At 43.0% G+C, this 18,052-nt stretch overlaps 3 protein-coding genes, 1 non-coding gene and 1 pseudogene across 5 annotated transcripts in view; 2 read left to right on the top strand and 3 right to left on the bottom strand.

Moving 5' to 3' along the window:
• On the bottom strand, positions 1 to 6,687 carry CEP19 (centrosomal protein 19). 2 transcript variants are annotated; one of them, XM_030936823.1, is made up of 3 exons: positions 6,428 to 6,687; positions 2,577 to 2,776; positions 1 to 1,631 (listed from the first exon to the last, which is right to left on the bottom strand). In XM_030936823.1, exons 1-3 carry the CDS (start codon positions 6,541 to 6,543, stop codon positions 1,270 to 1,272), a joined length of 678 nt encoding a protein of 225 aa, XP_030792683.1. In that variant the 5' UTR covers positions 6,544 to 6,687; the 3' UTR covers positions 1 to 1,269. The 2 variants fall into 2 exon arrangements, with proteins under 2 accessions (XP_030792683.1, XP_010379487.1); XM_010381185.2 differs by having other exon boundaries at positions 6,217 to 6,569.
• On the bottom strand, positions 3,232 to 3,337 carry LOC115900853. Its single transcript, XR_004060505.1, has one exon. It is a non-coding gene; the product is annotated as a U6 spliceosomal RNA (small nuclear RNA).
• Positions 6,589 to 18,052, top strand: part of PIGX (phosphatidylinositol glycan anchor biosynthesis class X) — a gene marked incomplete at its 5' end in the record, with an annotated part of 24,405 nt that continues 12,941 nt past the window's right edge. Inside the window, 3 exons of the mRNA XM_030938127.1 lie at positions 6,589 to 6,898; positions 11,832 to 11,895; positions 17,524 to 17,665. Of these exons, the coding sequence (XP_030793987.1) occupies positions 6,589 to 6,898; positions 11,832 to 11,895; positions 17,524 to 17,665 (516 nt within the window). The remainder of the gene's footprint in view (positions 6,899 to 11,831; positions 11,896 to 17,523; positions 17,666 to 18,052) is intronic.
• LOC115892157 lies at positions 9,507 to 9,543 on the bottom strand (annotated as a pseudogene).
• Positions 17,538 to 18,052, top strand: part of PAK2 (p21 (RAC1) activated kinase 2) — a 116,722-nt gene continuing 116,207 nt past the window's right edge. Inside the window, exon 1 of the mRNA XM_010381184.2 lies at positions 17,538 to 17,665. The gene's annotated coding sequence lies outside the window, so the exon portion shown is untranslated. The remainder of the gene's footprint in view (positions 17,666 to 18,052) is intronic.

Raw genomic sequence — 18,052 nt, forward strand, 5'->3', positions numbered from 1 at the left:
TGAGTAATTATTTTCAGTTTTATTTAATAAACATCAGTTTCCTTGTAGAAAACAGAATTTCTACCAATTCTACAATACTGTAATAAGGATAAACATATCAAATCACAGACGCTGTTGTTAAACGAAGATGCTTTCTTGCAGATCCAGTCATGAACAGACCTAAACTGGCCGTGCCTATTGTTCATTTATTATGGGTGGATTTCCCATTTTACAAACAAACCTATTATTTAAGGGAAGAGGTTCAGCGTTTCACAATGTCTTTAATATATAATTTCCTGATACCGGAGGGGCAGAATTCCCCTCTGTCCATCCAGTGACATCTGCTTGCAGCTGTAGGGAATTTTGCAGGGCATGCTTTTCCAGAGATAAATACATATAAAGATATAACACATATGAGGTAATGCCCTGGTAACCATATATGACCCCCAATCTTGTCAAACTATAATTTGCTTTATCATTCCTCAAAAAAAATTTTGTTTCTTGTCCTTTTACTACTTCCCATCTCCTTCTTTTCAGTCGCTCTTATTAGGAATCCACACAAGCATATACCTAAACACTACTATGTCAAGGGCCAGGCCAACTCCTATCTCTTTACCAAAGGACAAAGCCTTCCCTTACTGTTCTACTCTACAGTAATATATGCTCTGGCCTTCTTTAGCCTTTATCATGCATTTGGCTCTAATGTTTTTGTTGCTTAATACTGCTAATTAGTTTTTCACAGGTTTTGACATCTTCCAGTTAGATAGTAAGCTTTTTTTTTTTTTTGAGACGGAGTTTGCTTGTCGCCCAGGCTGGAGTGCAGTGGTGCGATCTCGGCTTACTGCAACCTCCGCCTCCCGGGTTCAAGCGATTCTCCTGCCTCAGCCTCCCGAGTAGCTGGGATTACAGGCACCCGCCACCACGCCCAGCTAATTTTTTTATTTTTAGTAGAGGCGAGGTTTCACCATGTCGGCCAGGCTGGTCTGGAACTCCTGACCTCAGGTGATCCACCCGCCTCGGCCTCCCAAAGTGCTGGGATTACAGGTGTGAGCCACTGCACCCGGCATGATTGTAAGCTCCTTAAAGGCAGATTCCTTTATTCTGTTTTTCACACATTCCTCCTGCACGTACCTAGTAGATGCTTTAAATGTCCTGGTTTTGAAAAGTAACATGGTCAATCCCCTATAACCCCACATATATATTTAGTATTCTTTAAAGCTTTTTCCAGAACCAGTCTGGTAATAAACACGGATGTTCTGTTGGCCCGATGCAGGTTTTGGGTGGTTGGTATCAGAACTCATCAGCTGACTCTGTGTCCCAGCCACAGGACTGCAGTTGATCGTCCTGTGGGAATTCAACCTCAATGTCATAAACAAAATTTGGATCATCCTTCTTCTTCTGATTTTTCTCAAAAAGTTCATCCATGATGCTCTTCCTTTTGGCAAGCTCCTTGTCATCTAGTTTGTTCAGGTCTTCCTCAGGATCAATGGTTGTTTCCCTTCGAATTTGTTCCATTGTTTCTGCCAAACTCTGCCCTGACAAGTAACCTCGTAAAAAACTGAATAGCTTCTCTAGCTGCCTCAGGGATACTTGTTCTAGGTAACTCTTGTGTCGTGGATTATTCTTTAATTGTTCAGCAGCTCTGGTGCAATCTGGGAGAGAGAAGAAAACTATATACCACATACATACCACATATATCATATACGCCACAAACTACTGCAACAGCCAAAATAGAACAAAAACTCTGAACCCTGAAAGCATTATCTCCATTATAGTCAAGTAGCTACATGGCTTGATTGAAATGAATTATTTTGTAGAACTATTCTTTTATATTGAGCTTTCAGTGTGGTGGGAGAAGGAGAGATATAGTTTTGACTTTTTTAACTTAAAAATCACTTTGTAGAGATATTAAACACTTTCAACTGGAGAATATGTCTGAGAAGAAAAGTGATATTATAGCTTTTAGATAGCAGTAGTGGTATTAATAAAATATTAAGGCTGGGCGCGGTGGCTCAAGCCTGTAATCCCAGCACTTTGGGAGGCCGAGTCGGGCAGATCACGAGGTCAGGAGATCGAGACCATCCTGGCTAACCCGGTGAAATCCCATCTCTACTAAAAAATACAAAGAACTAACCGGGCGTGGTAGCGGGCGCCTGTAGTTGCAGCTACTCAGGAGGCTCAGGCAGGAGAATGGTGTAAACCCGGGAGGCGGAGCTTGCAGTGAGCTGAGATCCGGCCACTGCACTCCAGCCTGGGCGACAGAGCGAGACTCCGTCTCAAAAAAATAATAATAATAAAATTTTAAAAATAAAATAAAATAAAATATTAAGACTACAAATAAAAAACATTTGGAAGGAGAGAAGGGAATTAATATTATTGCATAATGCTATATCATTTAACCTAGGCAGCAATCCCAAAAAGATTATTAATTATCAAACTGGAAAAAAAAAAAATTCCCTTTTATAGATTAGGAAACTGAAACTCATTGACAGTAAGTAATTCATCCAGTGTCACACATCCAGTCCCTGACAGAGTCATGATGTGAACCTGTATTTAGAGAATATTTAAGACAGGAGGCAAAATAAGACATAAGTTACCTGAAAACTTTGAAAAGTTTCGAACTGGCATAATGCGCTGGCGAATTTTCCCCTTGGTTTCACTCTCATAGATTAAGACAATAGCTGGAGGCTGAAACCGAATCCCACATTTCTTGGCAGTGCACATCATTCCCACGTACATGTCAGGGTAAATCAGAGGAAATCTGATGAAAATGTGTAAGTTGCATAATGACTTCCTGCTACAGGGAAAAACAACTAGGTGTTGGATAAATGTCATTCATTCCCCTCATCCCTTTGCCCCAGAAGATCTGGTTCTAGTCCAGCTCTGGCCACACATGCTCAGCCTGTGAAGCTCAATTTTTTTTTTTTTTTTTTTTTTTGAGACGGAGTCTCGCTCTGTCACCCGGGCTGGAGTGCAGTGACCAGATCTCAGCTCACTGCAAGCTCCGCCTCCCGGGTTCACGCCATTCTCCTGCCTCAGCCTCCCGAGTAGCTGGGACTACAGGCGCCCACCACCTTGCCCGGCTAGTTTTTTTTTTTCTTTTGTATTTTTTTAGTAGAGACGGGGTTTCACCATGTTAGCCAGGATGGTCTTGATCTCCTGACCTCGTGATCCGCCCGTCTCGGCCTCCCAAAGTGCTGGGATTACAGGCTTGAGCCACCGTGCCCGGCCAGCTCAATATTTTTTTAAAATTAAAATGTGGAATGCTTCATGAATTTGTGTGTCATCCTCGCGCAGGGGCCATGCTAATCCTCTCTGTAACATCCCAATTGTGGTGTATGTGTGCTGAAGTGATCACAAAGGTCAGTTATTTTGAGAGCTGCCCTGAAGGTTCAGTTTCGTCCTGGGTTAGTTTCAATCTGTTGGATCCCTAAGGCTCTCTGGTTTTCTCAAGGATATAGACTTGTTCCTCTGTGAATCTGGGGATGCAATCCAGTTTGAACCTCTTAGCGTACTGCACTCTTACTGAAGACTGACTATGAACCCCTAAGTCAGTCCAGTAGCTGGTCTTTACTATTTATCAATTTAAAAAGGGCATGTCAAGCATCCTCGGTATCAATGAGTTTTTTTAACCTTAATCATTTTGTCCTGAGAGGTTCACTAGTCCAGAGCTGTCTCCTTTGTACTTTCCCAATTATTTTACTAGAGTTTTTCATTATTATTTATTTAATCATCTATCTTCCCTTCTAGTCAATCTGGTATGTGAGGGTGGGGGGCATATTCATTTTTCACCACAATATCTCAGCATAATACCTGGAAAGTAGTAGGCGTTCCATACATTGTTTAATGCTATGAATTAAAATGATGGTACCTGTACATTTTCGTAAGCATTTACAGTCTAGAAGCCTGATCAAAAAGCAGACCTGATGCAGAATCAGCTTTCTTCATATACAAGTCAGTAACGTCTGCACGGCTTTTATTTTGGCCTGTGTGTCTCACTATATGATATTCTTCTAGCTATAAGAAGCACAGCTATTAGTAGATGAATACTTACTGCTCTCTCTTCCTTTCCCCACCCTCAATGCCCAAATAATATACTTAATCCTAAGCACTGCTTTAGATGTGACTATGACATTCTCAAAAAGATTTGTAAATGTTAAGAAACATTGAGGTAAAAAAAAAAACATTGAGGTAAAGTGGCATAGGGTGATGGTATCTTCGTGAACTCAGTTCTGCTGAATAATCACTATTAGGAACATACTTTTAATAAAATACTTAGCAGTGATTATACACCTTCATTGTAGAATACTGGGGGCAAAGGAGAGGGGAAACATATAGAAAATAATCACCCTTAATTGTGTCCAGTCTTTTTTCTAGGCATATAGTTTATAGTATGTTTCACACATACCATATCATACAAGCTATTTCCTGAAGTTCAAATTTAACAACATATGTTATTATTTTGTCATTAAATGTTTTACTACAATGTAACATTTTATACGACTGCTAAGTGTTGTATTTTACGGATGTACTATAATCATATTATTCACCACTTATTGTTGGACATAAGAATTTTTACTCTTAGAAAATTAATCACATATAAGCCCAGGAACAGTGGCTCACCCCAGTCAGCATTTTGGGAGGCTGAGGTGGGCAGATCACTTGAGGTCAGGAGTTCGAGACCAGCCTGGCCAACATGGTGAAACCACATCCCTACTGAAAATACAAAAATTAGCTGGGCATAGTGGCAGGTGCCTGTAATCCCAGCTACTCAAGAGGCCGAGGCAGGAGAATCGCTTGAACCTGGGAGGTGGAGGTCACAGTGAGCCGAGACGGTACCACTGCATTCCAGCCTGGGTGACAGAGCAAGATTCCATCTCAAAAAGATGGAGGCAGGCATGGTGGCTCAGGCCTGTAATTCCAACACTTTGGGAGGCCAAGGAGGGACGATCCCTTGAGGCCAGGAGTTTGAGACCAGCCTGGGCAACACAGCGAGACCATGACCATGTCTCTACAAAAAATTTAAAAATTGGCCAGTCATGGCAGCATGCACCTGTAGTCCCAGATACTCCAAAGGCCAAGGTGGGAGAATCGCTTGAACCCAGGAGTTTGAGGCTGCAGTGAGTTGAGATGGTGCCACTGCACAACAGCCTCTCCAAAGCGTCATACGCCTATTCTAAAAAAAAAAAAAAAACTTTAAAAAATTACTGTGCTCTACCTCTAATCTGATGCAATGATCCCACACCATTTTCTCCTTCTTTTCCTTCTCTTCCTTTTTTTTCCCAACGAATACTACTCCCAATTCACCTAACTAAAATTTGATGTTAGTAAACTAGAACCTACTGGGCACAATATAAACTACACACACTGAAGCAATGGCTGTACTCCTCAAAGATGTATGCAGTTGGTACTCAAATAATGTATTTTTTTTTTTTTTACCAGACTCTTCTTTTTAAAATTTAACTTCAATTTTTGCTAAAGTAATGTATTTGGAATATAAAATAATTCTATAAGGCTTATAACAACAAACTATAGTCCTTGGCCCTACTCCTCTTCATACGGAGCCAGATTGAATTTTTAAAAGCATGTCTTCCAAAATTTATCTCTCCATTTCTTAAGAAACATGCTTATACTACCATTTTCAGTTTTTATTTTTTTGAAACAGAGTCTCGCTCTGTCGCCCAGGTTGCAGTGCAGTGGCTTGATCTCGGCTCACTGCAACCTCCGCCTCCCGGGTTCAAGCGACTCTCATGCCTCAGCCTCCGGAGTAGCTGGAATTACAGGTGCCCACCACCACGCCCAGCTAAGTTTTGTATTTTCAGTAGCGACGGGGTTTCGCCATGTTGGCCAGGCTGGTCTCGAACTCCTGACCTCAGGTGATTCGCCCAAAGTGCTGGGACTATACGCGTGAGCCACCTTGCCCGGCTATTTTCAGTTTTGGATGGTATCTTTTGACATACATTCTGTTTCCTCTTTGAGACACCAGCTCTAGAGCCCTCTATTCCACTCCAAGAAGCCTGTGCTCCCTTGGCCTGCTTACAGATTCCACTCGGTTTAGGAAGAAGGATGCCACGTTTATACAATTATTCTTCCTGGACACGAATACTCTCCAGAGATCAGTAACTGCCCACCATCTTGTTAGGAAGCCCCACAGCACCTAAGGGTACGGATGTCCCCAAACGGTAGAGGGTTCTCTCCCTACTCACGTCTCCACTAGTGCAAGGCTGGCTTTCTTACCCTGAGAGAAATACAGAAATGACATCTTCTGCAGGCCAACGTCTAAACAACCAGGAGTGGGTTTTTCCACCCAACCGCAGTGCACGGAAAGCACCTAAGCCGACTTCGGGGCCGGGCGGAGCCTGGCGCTGCGGGAAGAGGCCACAGCCACAGCCCTACTGACGAGCCCGAGGGGTGAACTCCCCGGCTGGAGGCCCGAACCCTCACACACCGGGAAGCGGAGGTGCGGCCGGCCGGGTGCAGGGTCCACCGGCTCCCACCTAGGCGTGCAGGGATTCCGGGGTGCGCTGGCCGAGCCGTTTCCACAGCAACAGGCCGGGCGCGCATCCCCGCGCGTGCGCAGCTCCTCGCCCGCCCCCGGGTGGGCGGAGAGGGGAACGGCGGGGCGGGGACCTTTGGGGGCCGGGGCTACAGGCCGAGGGGAACTGCGGCCGCCAGGTGCGCGCCCAGTCCTCTGTCCCGGCCGGTAAATCTGGGGCAGCGCGCGGTAGGAGCTGCGGGCGGCCAGGCCCCTTCCTGCGTCCGCACCTGGCCCCGCGCGCCCCTCTCGGGCGTCCGGCCTCCGGCGTCCTGGCGGCTTGGGTGGCGGCGGTTCAGGCGCTCGCCTGGCTGCTCCTCGGGGAGGCGGCGGGACTCACGAGCGGGCCGGCCGAGGCCCTCAGCGCCGCGCGCTCTGACGAGGGTAAGGGGGCGGGGCTGCGGATGCGGGCGGGGTTTGGGGGCCAGAGCGTGGGGAGCGGTCCCAGCTCCCCGGCGTCTCCGCGGGTTGCGGGGAGGTGGGGACCCGGCGCGGGACTTAGATCAGCAGGGCGAGCCAGAGGAGGTCAAACGTTAGAGCCGCGTGCCCTCCTCCCGCCCCCGGCCCTGCCGTGCGCTTTGCTCTGCGGCGGATCCCGGGTCTCCGGAGAGTCGGGCTCGGGCCCTGCGGTTCCCAGGCTGGACTGGCCGCCATGTCACTAAGGTTCTGAGAAGGAAAGTCAGCCGTCAGGCGTCTTGGGATGCTCTTGGGTTGCACGAAGTTTCTGATCACCAAGGGGCCAGCAAGGCCTTAGCGCCCTGTGAGGCCTGAGAATGCCTAAACCGAATATAGGACTGCGTGGCAAACTCCTAGTTGTTCGTACAAGTAGTAGGCAGACTGCTTGTACTACTGAGGCAGGCGAGTGCGGGAATAATTACAATAAAGTGGTAAGGTTTGATGGGAGGAAAGCACCAACCCGGCAAGTTTCTCCATCTGTAAAATGAGGATGTTTCTGTCATCCTTGGTACCATTTAGATCCATTTAGTATCTGTCAATCAGTGCAGTTCTGTACTTGTGTGTTTACATACTGGGTTTTCAAGTTTATCTAAACAAAGGATTATGAGGCCAAGAATTTCTTTTTTTTTGAGATGGAGTCTCACTTGCCCAGGCTGAAGTGCAATGGCGCGATCTCGGCTCACTGCAACCTCCGCCTCTCCCAAGTTCAAGCAATTCTGCCTCAACCTCCCAAGTAGCTGGGATTATTACAGGCGCCCGCCACCATGCCCAGCTAATTTTTTGTATTTTTAGTAGAGACGGGGTTTTGCCATATTGGTCAGGCTGGTCTTGAATTCCTGACCTCAGGTGATCCACCCTCCTCAGCCTCCCAAAGTGCCGGGATTACAGGCGTGAACCACCATGCCCGGCCAGAAGAATTTTTAAACAGTTGGATTTGGTCATCTCTAGAGGCTTCCAGCATTGGCATTTTATAATTAAAAAGGGGTCAAAATTAGCCGGGCCTGATGGCATGCGCCTGTAGTCCCAGCTACTCGGGAGGCTGAGGCAGGAGAATCGCTTGAACTAGGGAGGCCAAGGTTGCAGTGAGCTGAGATCGCGCCATTGCACTCCAGTCTGGGTGACAGAGGGAGACTCTGTCTCAAAAAGAAAAAAAATAAAAAGGAGTCAATTTCCAGAGCCAGTTCACCACAACCAAAGTAATATTTAAGAGGAAAAATGTTGAAGATAAATTCACATCCAACAAATTCTTTTTAAAAATGGTACTTTTGCCTTTAAAATCATAACATTCTAGTACTTGCTATACTATTTATAAATCAGCCTTTCTCCGGTCCCGGTGATCAACTGCTGTCTGGTGTACATACCAATAGAATTTAAACCTGTTAATAATTTTTCTTCTAATTTGATTTATAGTTGGATAGTAGCCCTCACTTCCCACCCTACCCGCATTAAAATTAAACATGATGAAGAAAAATCTGGATTTGTGCTGGGTACAGTGACTCACACCTGAAATTCTAACACATTGGGAGGCTGAGGTGGGAGGATTGCTTGAGGCCAAGAGTTCAAGAGCAGCCTGGAAAACACAGCAAGACCCTGTCTCTACAAAAAAATGTAAAAGTAGCCAGGTGTGGTGGCGTGGGCCTGTAATCCTAGCTACTTGGGAGGCTGACACAGGAGGATTGCTTGAGCCCAGAGGTTCAAGGCTCCAGTAAGCTGTAATCATGACACTGCACTCCAGCTTGTGTGACAGAGTAAGGCCCTGTCTGTCTCTCTCTTTTTTTTTTTTTGAGACAGAGTCTCACTCTGTTGCCAGGCTGGAGTGCCGTGGCGTGATATCAGCTCATTACAACTTCCACCTCCCAGGTTCAAGCGATTCTCCTGCCTCAGCCTTCCAAGTAGCTGAGACTACAGGTGCACACTACCACACCTGGCTAATTTTTTGTATTTTGGTAAAGACGGGGTTTCACCATGTTGGCCAGCATGGTCTCAAACTCTTGACCTTGTGATCTGCCCGCCTCGCCCTCCCAGAGTGCTGGGACTGCAGGCATAAGTCACCATGCCTGGGCTCTTTGTTCTTTTTTTTAAGAGGCAGAGCCTTGGCTGGGTGCTGTGGCCCATGCCTGTAATCCCGGCATTTGGGAGGCCGAGGCGGGCAGATCACCAGGTCAAGAGATCGAGACCAGCCTGGTCAACGTGGTGAAACCCCATATCTACTAAAAATACAAGAATTAGCCGGGCATGATGGTGGGTACCTGTAGTCCTAGCTACTCCGGAGGCTGAGGCAGGAGAATCACTTGAACCTGGGAGGCGGAGGTTACAGTGAGCCGAGATCGTGCCACTGCACTGCAGCCTGGCAACAAAGTGAGACTCCGTCTCAAAAAAATAAATAATTAAATAAAAATAAAAAAAGAACAAATAAAAATCTGGATTAGTATAAGATACATATGGGATTTGGGGATTTGTTTATTTGGGAAAAGATCATATGCTTCTCCAAAGCAAATACAATTTCTTTTTTGAGGGTTGGAGGTTTTCCAGTGAAATGTAACTAGACAAATTCTAAAAGAGCTGTAACACTAAAATTTCTTTCAATTTTAGTGTTGAACGTGGAAGTATTTTAGGCTTTAAAAGTCAGGCATACCTTTCTTCTATTCGGTCACATAGTTAGTTGTATGACCCAGGGCCATTTACTAATGCTTTAGAAGTTCAAGTTTCCTTCTGCAAACAAATGTCAGTGATTTTGCTTATTTTGCTGTAGATTGTGAAAGTTAAAACACATACGAAAGCACCAAGTAGAGGATCTAGCACGTTAGATGTTATTTTTTTTTATTTTTTTTATTTTTTTTATTTTTTTTATTTTTTTTGAGACAGAGTCTGGCTCTGTCGCCCAGGCTGGAGTGCGGTGGCCGGATCTCAGCTCACTGCAAGCTCCGCCTTCCGGGTTTACGCCATTCTCCTGCCTCAGCCTCCCAAGTAGCTGGGACTACAGGTGCCTGCCTCGTCGCCCGGCTAGTTTTTTTTTTTTGTATTCTTTAGTAGAGACGGGGTTTCACCGTATTAGCCAGGGTGGTCTCGATCTCCTGACCTAGTGATCCGCCCGTCTCGGCCTCCCAAAGTGCTGGGATTACAGGCTTGAGCCACCGCGCCCGGCCAGATGTTATTTTTAAAATGTTATTTTTTTCCATTCTTTCCTCATTCCTTCAGATAGTTTCACCTTCACATCATTTTTCTTAATGTATCTTTTCAGAAATACATCGAATGGATTCAGCAATATGCAAGGATAATAACAAGATTATGCAAATAATATATAGTAATATATAGTTTTCTGTGTGTGTGTGTGTGTGTGTGTGTGTGTGTTTTGTTTTGTTTTGTTTTTTGTTTTGAGTCAAGGTCTGGCTTTGTCACCCAGGCTGGAGTGAACTGGTACAGTCTCTGCTCACTGCAGCCTCCCTCTGCCTCCTGGCCTTAAGCCATCCTCCCACCTAAGCCTCCTAAGTAGCTAATTTTTGTATTTTTCTTAATGGAGATGGAGTCTCGCTATGTTGTCCAGGCTCGTGTGTTTTTTAAATGTTCTTCCCACAGATTTACAGCTTTTAAAATGGGACAAAATTCCATAGCAAATGCCTGGCAGAGTTGCTGGTCAATAGTAACTGAATTTTGAGTTTTAAGATGCTTACATTGAGTAATAGTTTTCTTTTTTTGTGTTTAGAGACAAGGTCGCTCTCTGTCACCCAGGCTTGAGTGCAGTGGTGTAATCATAGCTCACTGCAGCCCCCATCCCGTGGGTTCAAGCAATCCTCCCACTTCAGGTGCAAGCTGGCACACCTGGCTCTGAGTAACAGCTTGAATGTCTGGAATCTGGATGAAGTCAGTATACTAAGATTTCTGGTTATTCTAAGTTTACAGTGGAACCCGTTGAAGCTTTAAGTGCCTCCAACTTTTTTTTTTTTTTTTTTTTTTTTTTTTTTTAAACCTTCCGGCCGGGCGCGGTGGCTCAAGCCTGTAATCCCAGCACTTTGGGAGGCCGAGACGGGCGGATCACGAGGTCAGGAGATCGAGACCATCCTGGCTAACATGGTGAAACCCCGTCTCTACTAAAAAATACAAAAAAAAAAAACTAGCCGGGCGAGGTGGCGGGCGCCTGTAGTCCCAGCTACTTGGGAGGCTGAGGCAGGAGAATGGCGTAACCCGGGAGGCGGAGCTTGCAGTGAGCTGAGATCCGGCCACTGCACTCCAGCCTGGGCGACAGAGCGAGACTCCGTCTCAAAAAAAAAAAAAAAAAAACCTTCCAGCATCTCCACAAGGCATAAATGTACCATTTTCCTGCTTTTGTAGGCATGGATGTTGGAATATAGAAGTTGCCAGTATGTATCTATCTGATACACAGTTTCAGTGAACTAGGGTTAAAATGGAGATTTCCTGGCTCTTTAGCTGTCCTGTTCCTTTCTGGCATCTTGGGATCACCTGAATAAAGTAGTATTAATAACAAACACTTATATAGAGCACTTAATATGTATTCTTACTACTGTTCTAAGTGCTTCTACATATGTATTAAATTCTTATGATAGCTAGTAGAGAGATAAACTATCTTGCCCAAAGTTGACACAGCTATTAAGTTGCAGACTGGGATTTGAAATCAGGCAATCTAACTTCCGAGTCATTGTTCTTAACCACAGTGCTATATTGCAAGTAGATTTCTCTCTCTCTCTCTCTCTCTCAAATTGCTTAAATTTTAGAAGTTTTTGTTTTTAGGTTGGTTAGATTTTCTAGGCAAGTAAAGCCTACTAAAATAACTCTTTTCTAATTATTTAAATATTGTTTTATTCAGTGCTTTTATTTTTTAAAAGTTATCTTTTGGTTCTTACAGGCACAAGGGCCACGTGTTCTGAAATTATTTTGAGGCAAGAAGTTTTGAAAGATGGTTTCCACAGGTAAGTTGCCCATTGATTTCTATTTCTATTAAAATAATGTCTCATATAATTGAGAGCAAAAAATTGATGGTTGAAATATGTATAAGTTGAAAAATCAGGCCGGATGTGGTGGCTCTCATCTGTAATCCCAACACTTTGGGAGGCCGAGGTGGGCGGATCACAAGGTCAGGAGTTCGAGACCAGCCTGCCCAACATAGTGAAACCCTGTCTCTACTAAAAATACAAAAATTAGTTGGGCATCGTGGTGCACACACCTGTAGTCCCAGCTACTCCAGAGGCTGAGGCAGGAGAATCACTTGAACCCAGGAGGTGGAGGTTGTGGTGAACTGAAATCATGCCACTGCACTCCAGCCTGGGCAACAGAGCGAGAGTCTGTCTCAAAAAGAAAAGAGAAAAATCACTTGCTTCCTCAGAGTTAACTCAGTGATGGCATATGTGGTTCACACTTTGAAATAATGATTAATTGAGTGGAGCAAAGAAGAAAACAAATATGTATTGTTTACCACGTACAATTGTCCCTTGGTATCTGAGGGGATTGGTTCCTCCTGGACCTCCCCTGAGGACACCAAAATCCTCAGATGCTCAAGTACCCTATATCAAATAGCATAGTATTTGTATAGAACCTACACACACCGTTTCGTATACAGTATATTTTTATATATGCAACCAGTGCCTATATATACAATATTCCATTTAATCTTTACAATGGCATGAGATAGATGATTTTTTCTTATTTTTCAGATGACGGAGGTAGAGCTCAAAGAATTTAAATAATTTGGTAGAAATTAGGGTGATAGAGCTGTGACTCAAATTTAGTACTAGTATACTTGAAAGCCATCTCAAGTACTATGATACACTACTCTAAATCACTATTTCTTACTACTGTTGATTCTAAATGACCAAGCTGTTTCCAAAAAAGAAACTGTCTTCAAAAGATGAATATTTGCCTGTATTGAAGATCTTTACAAGTCTGGCAAAAGGGTGTGGAAACTGTTCCTCAAGAAAACTTCCCCCAACTGAAGCTTCTCAAGGCGATTATTTTGAAATGATTCTCAGATACTTGATATATAAATTCTGATTCATTTATTTATTTTTTAAATTTTTTTATGCCGGGCACAGTGGCTCACACCTGTAATCCCAGCACTTTGGGAGGCCGAGGCTGGCAGATCACGAGATCGGGAGTTCAAGACCAACCTGGCCAACATGGTGAAACATGTACTAAAAATACAAAACATTAGCCGAGTGTGGTGGCAGGTGCCTGTGATCCCAGCTACTCAGGAGGCCGAGGCAGGAGAATCGCTTGAACCCGGGAGGCGGAGGTTGCAGTGAGCCGAGATTGTGCCACTGCACTCTGGCCTGGTGACAGAGTGAGACTCTGTCTCAAAAAAAAAAAAGGGGAAGGGTATAGTTATTTCACCATGAAGTATATTTGTGTTAGGTTTTTGTAGATAGCTTTTTATGAGTTGAGGACTTCCTCTTAAGTTTCTGGTTTCCTGAGAGTTTTTTTTTTTTTTTTTTCCATGATTGGGTGTTAAATTTTGTCAGATAGTTTTTCTTCCTCTGTTTTGAGAGGATCATACAATTCTTATATTTTATTCTGTTAATATGATGAAGTACATAGATGTTTCCAATAGTGAACCTACTCCTTGGTCATTCGATATTATCTTCTTGAAATAGATCTGGATTTGTTTTGCTAATAACTTGCTAGGTATTTTCACTTGTATGTTCATGAAGGCTATTGGCCCATGACTCTGTTGTGATGCCTTATTCTGGTTTTGGTGTCAGGGCATTGCTGGCCTTATTGATTGGGAAACATTTTCTTCTTCTCTAGTTTCTGCTTGTGTAGCGTTGGTATTATTTATTCCTTTAATGTTTAATAGAATTTGACAATGACTATTTGAAGCTCTGTTTTTGGGTGTGTATGCTACATTTAGGATTGTTCTTGATGCTCTTGATATGTTCTTGATGAACTGGATGAATTGACCCCTTTATCTTTGTGTAATGTCTTTCTTTATGACTGACAATATTCCTTGTCCTGGAGTCTCCTTATTCTACTATTAATATAGCCATCCCGGCCGGGCGCGGCGGCTCACGCCTGTAATCCCAGCACTTTGGGAGGCCGAGACGGGCGGATCACGAGGTCAGGAGATCGAGACCATCCTGGGTAATACGGTGAAACCCTGTCTCTACTTAAAAATACAAAAAACTAGCCGGGCGAGGTGGCGGGCGCCTGTAGTCCCAGCTACTCGGGAGGCTGAGGCAGGAGAATGGCGGGAACCCGGGAGGCGGAGCTTGCAGTGAGCTGAGATCCGGCCACTGCACTCCAGCCTGGGTCGCAGAGCAAGACTCCGTCTCGAAAAAAAAAAAAAAAAAATATATAGCCATCCCATATTTATTATTAATATTTGCATATCTTTTTTATTCTTTTACTTGTATCATCTTTATCTTCAGTGTGTTTTCTGTAGATAGCATATAGTTAAGGGTGGCCTTTTTTTTCTTTCCAAATCCCAAGAGCCTGTGAAAGGAGTTGCTGTTTTATCCATCTGTCAGTCTCTGCATTCTAATTGGAGTGATTAGACCATTTATTTTTAATGTAAATATTAATATGGTTGGTTTGGTTTAAATAAGTCTAGCTACTTTTTTTTCTATTTGTTTTTCTCTTTGTTGCATCTGGTCTTCTTTTTTTCTTGCCTTATTTTGGATACACTGAGTATTTATTAAGCATTCTGTTTTATCTCAAGTGTTGGCTGATTGGCTATCTGTCTCTGGTTTTAATTTGCTGCTTTAGGGTTTACACTGTGCAATCGTTACCTATCACAGTCTACCTTCAAATAATTTTATTCCATGTCACAGATACTGTTTTATCAGGACAGTTTCATCTCCTTCTCTTTTCTATGCTGTTGTTATCACATATTTTACATTATTTTTCACATGCGTTATGAGCCCCACAATATATTGTTATTGGTTTTTCTTTAAGCAGTCACTTTTTACATTATTTATTTTAATTGTGATAAAATACCCATAACATAAAATTGACAATTTTACCTTTTTTTTTTTTTTTTTTTTTTTTTTGAGATGGAGTCTTGCTCTGTTGCCCAGGCTGGAGTGCAGTGGCGCGATCTTGGCTCATTGCAACCTCTGACTCCCTGGTTCAAGTGATTCTCCTGCCTCAGCCTCCCGATTACAGGCACATACCAACACGCCCAGCTAATTTTTGTGGGAGACAGGGTTTCACCATGTTGGCCAGGATGGTCTCCATCTCCTGACCACATGATCCGCCTGCTTCAGCCTCCCAAAGTACTGGGATTACAGGCATGAGCCACCACGCCCAGCCTAATTTTAACTATTTTTAAGTGTACAATTCAGTGGCATCGAGTACATTCACATTATTGTGCTACCATCACCACCATTCATTTGCAGAACTCTTTATTTTGTACAACTGAAATTCTTTGCCTATTAAGCAATAACTACTCATTTCTCTTTCTCCCAGCTCCTGGCAACCAGCATTCTTGTCTCTGTGAATTTGACTCCTCTGGGTACCTCATATAAGTGGAATCATATAATATTTGTGACTAGCTTGTTTCACTGAGCATAATGTTCTCACCATTCCTTCGTGTTTTAGGGTATGTCAGAATTTCCCTTCTTTTTAAAGCTGAATAATATTCCATTGTATGTTTATACCACATTCTGCTTATCCGTTCATTGTTGATGGGCACTTTGGTGGCTCCTGCTTTTTGGCTGGTGCCTCTTAAATGCCTGCTTTCATGTACCCAGCAGTGGAATTGCTGGATCATATGATAATTCTGTGTTTTTGAAAAATTGTCATAGAGTTTTCCATAGTGGCCACATCATTTTACATTCCCACCAGCAACGCTCAAGGGCTCCAATTTGTCTAGCAATCATATTTGAAAGCAATTAAAACATGAGAAAAAAGTATTTTATATTCCCCACATAGTTACCATTTTAGTCTCTTCTTTCTTATAGATTTATGTTTCTATCTAGTATCATTTACTTGCTGTCATTTCTTGCAGTGACAAATTCTCTTAGTTTTGTTTGTCTGAATCTTTATTTTGCTTTCATTTATGGAAGATTTTCCTCCTGGATATAAAATTCTAGATTGACAGCCGCTTTTCTTTTACTACTTTAAATAAGTTGCTCCATTATCTTCTAGCTTATTCTTATCTTTGTTAATCTCTATATAATTATTGATAACTTTTAAGATTGTTTTCCATTGACTGGATAATAATATGCCTTGATGTGATTTTCTTTGTATTTATCCTGCTTGGAGTTGGTTGGGCTTCTTGGATTTGTAGACTTATAATTTTTATGAAATTCAGAAAGTGTTCAGCCATTATATCTTCATTTTTTTTTTTTCTGTTACAGTCTCTTCTCTATTTTAGGAACTCCAAATATATGTATACTAGACTACTTGATACTGTTTAAAGGCCGTGGAGGCTGTTCTTTTTTTCTCCCTGGTCTTTTTTCCTCTCTGTGCTTCAGCATGGATAGTTTTTGTTGCTCTGTCTCCAAGTCACTGGTCTTTTCTTCTTCAGCATCTAATGGCTTTTAATTACATCTGAGTAAGTTTTTATTTCAGAAATTATATTCTTCATCCCTTAAAGTTGCATTTAGCTTTTTAAAAAAATATATCTTCTCTCTCTGTCTCTCTTTTTTTTTTTTCTTGAGATGGGGTCTTGTCTCTGTCCCCCAAGCTGGAACATAGTGGTGCTATCAGAACTCACTGCAGCCTTGACCTCCTCGGCTCAAAAGATTCTCCTACCACACCCTCCCTTGTAGTTGGGACTATAGGCACACATCACCACGCCTGGCTAATTTAAAAATTTTTTTTAGTGACGGGTCTCTCTATATTGCTTAGGCTGGTCTCAAACTCCTGGCTTCAAACAATCCTCCTGCCTCAGCCTCCCAAAGCGCTGGGATTACAGGCATGAGCCACCGTCCTCGGCCTATTTTTTTCCTTTTTCTTTTTTTTAGATGGGGATTTGCTCTGTCCCCAGGCTGAAGTGCAGGGGCACGATCTCGGCTCACCGCACCCTCCACCTCCCAGGCTCAGGAGATTCTCCTGCCTCAGCCTCCTAAGTAGCTGGACCACAGGCATGCGCCACCATGCCCGGCTAATTTTTGTATTTTTGGTAGAGACTGGGTCTTGCCACGTTACCCAGGCTGGTCTCGAATTCCTGAGCTCAGGCAGTACACCTGCCTCAGCCTTCCAAAGTGCTAGGATTATAGGCATGAACCACCATGCCTGCCCTGTGGCCTTTTTTTTTCTATGTAAATATCCAGTTGTTTCAGTACCATTTGTTGAAAAGACTATCCTTTCCCCATTAAATCACGTTGGTACTTTTATTGAAAATTGTGTGTTACTGGATTCCATTCCTTTCCATTGATCTTTGTCTATTTTTACAATAATGCTATAGTGGCTTATGACATGAATTATGAAAGATCTAATGGATGATTCTGACATGTTATAAATATTTCATTTGACCTGATAATCTACTTTTGGAAAATGAATTTTGAAATATAGTGTTTTCACTAATAGGAATACCATGTTATGTTATCTCATTTAACAGTTGAATGAAGAGATTTACTTTAAATGTACTTGTCTTACAGAGACCTTTTAATCAAAGTGAAGTTTGGAGAAAGCATTGAGGACTTACAGACCTGCCGACTCTTAATTAAACAGGACATTCCTGCAGGACTTTTTGTGGATCCATATGAGTTGGCTTCATTACGAGAGAGAAACATAACAGAGGTACAGTTATTAGGGGATTTTTTGGGAGAGAAATTAATTTGGGGTGCTATAGTTTGGACTAAGGAAAAATAGCAGGTTTTCTTTTCATTTTGTTAAAGTGTATGAAGTGACATTTTTAGAGAGAGAATGGGCATAGTCTTTGTCAAGTGAGTGACTCTTGTCAGGGATAAGCCAACTAAGCTGAGCTAGTTAAATGCTTTTTAGCAAGGTAGTTCACAGCTCAGTGACTAAGAAAATTATCCTGTGTGTATGTGTATGTCTTGAGAAAATTAATGATTAATAAATAGTGCCTCCACAGTAACTTTGTTAATGAGAATGGCATATACCCCAACATCTGGGTAAGTGTCGCATCATTGCACTCCAGCCTGGGCATCAGAGTGAGATTTT

The sequence above is a fragment of the Rhinopithecus roxellana genome, chromosome 1 (genome assembly GCF_007565055.1).
Source record: "Rhinopithecus roxellana isolate Shanxi Qingling chromosome 1, ASM756505v1, whole genome shotgun sequence".
NCBI lineage: Eukaryota > Metazoa > Chordata > Mammalia > Primates > Cercopithecidae > Rhinopithecus > Rhinopithecus roxellana.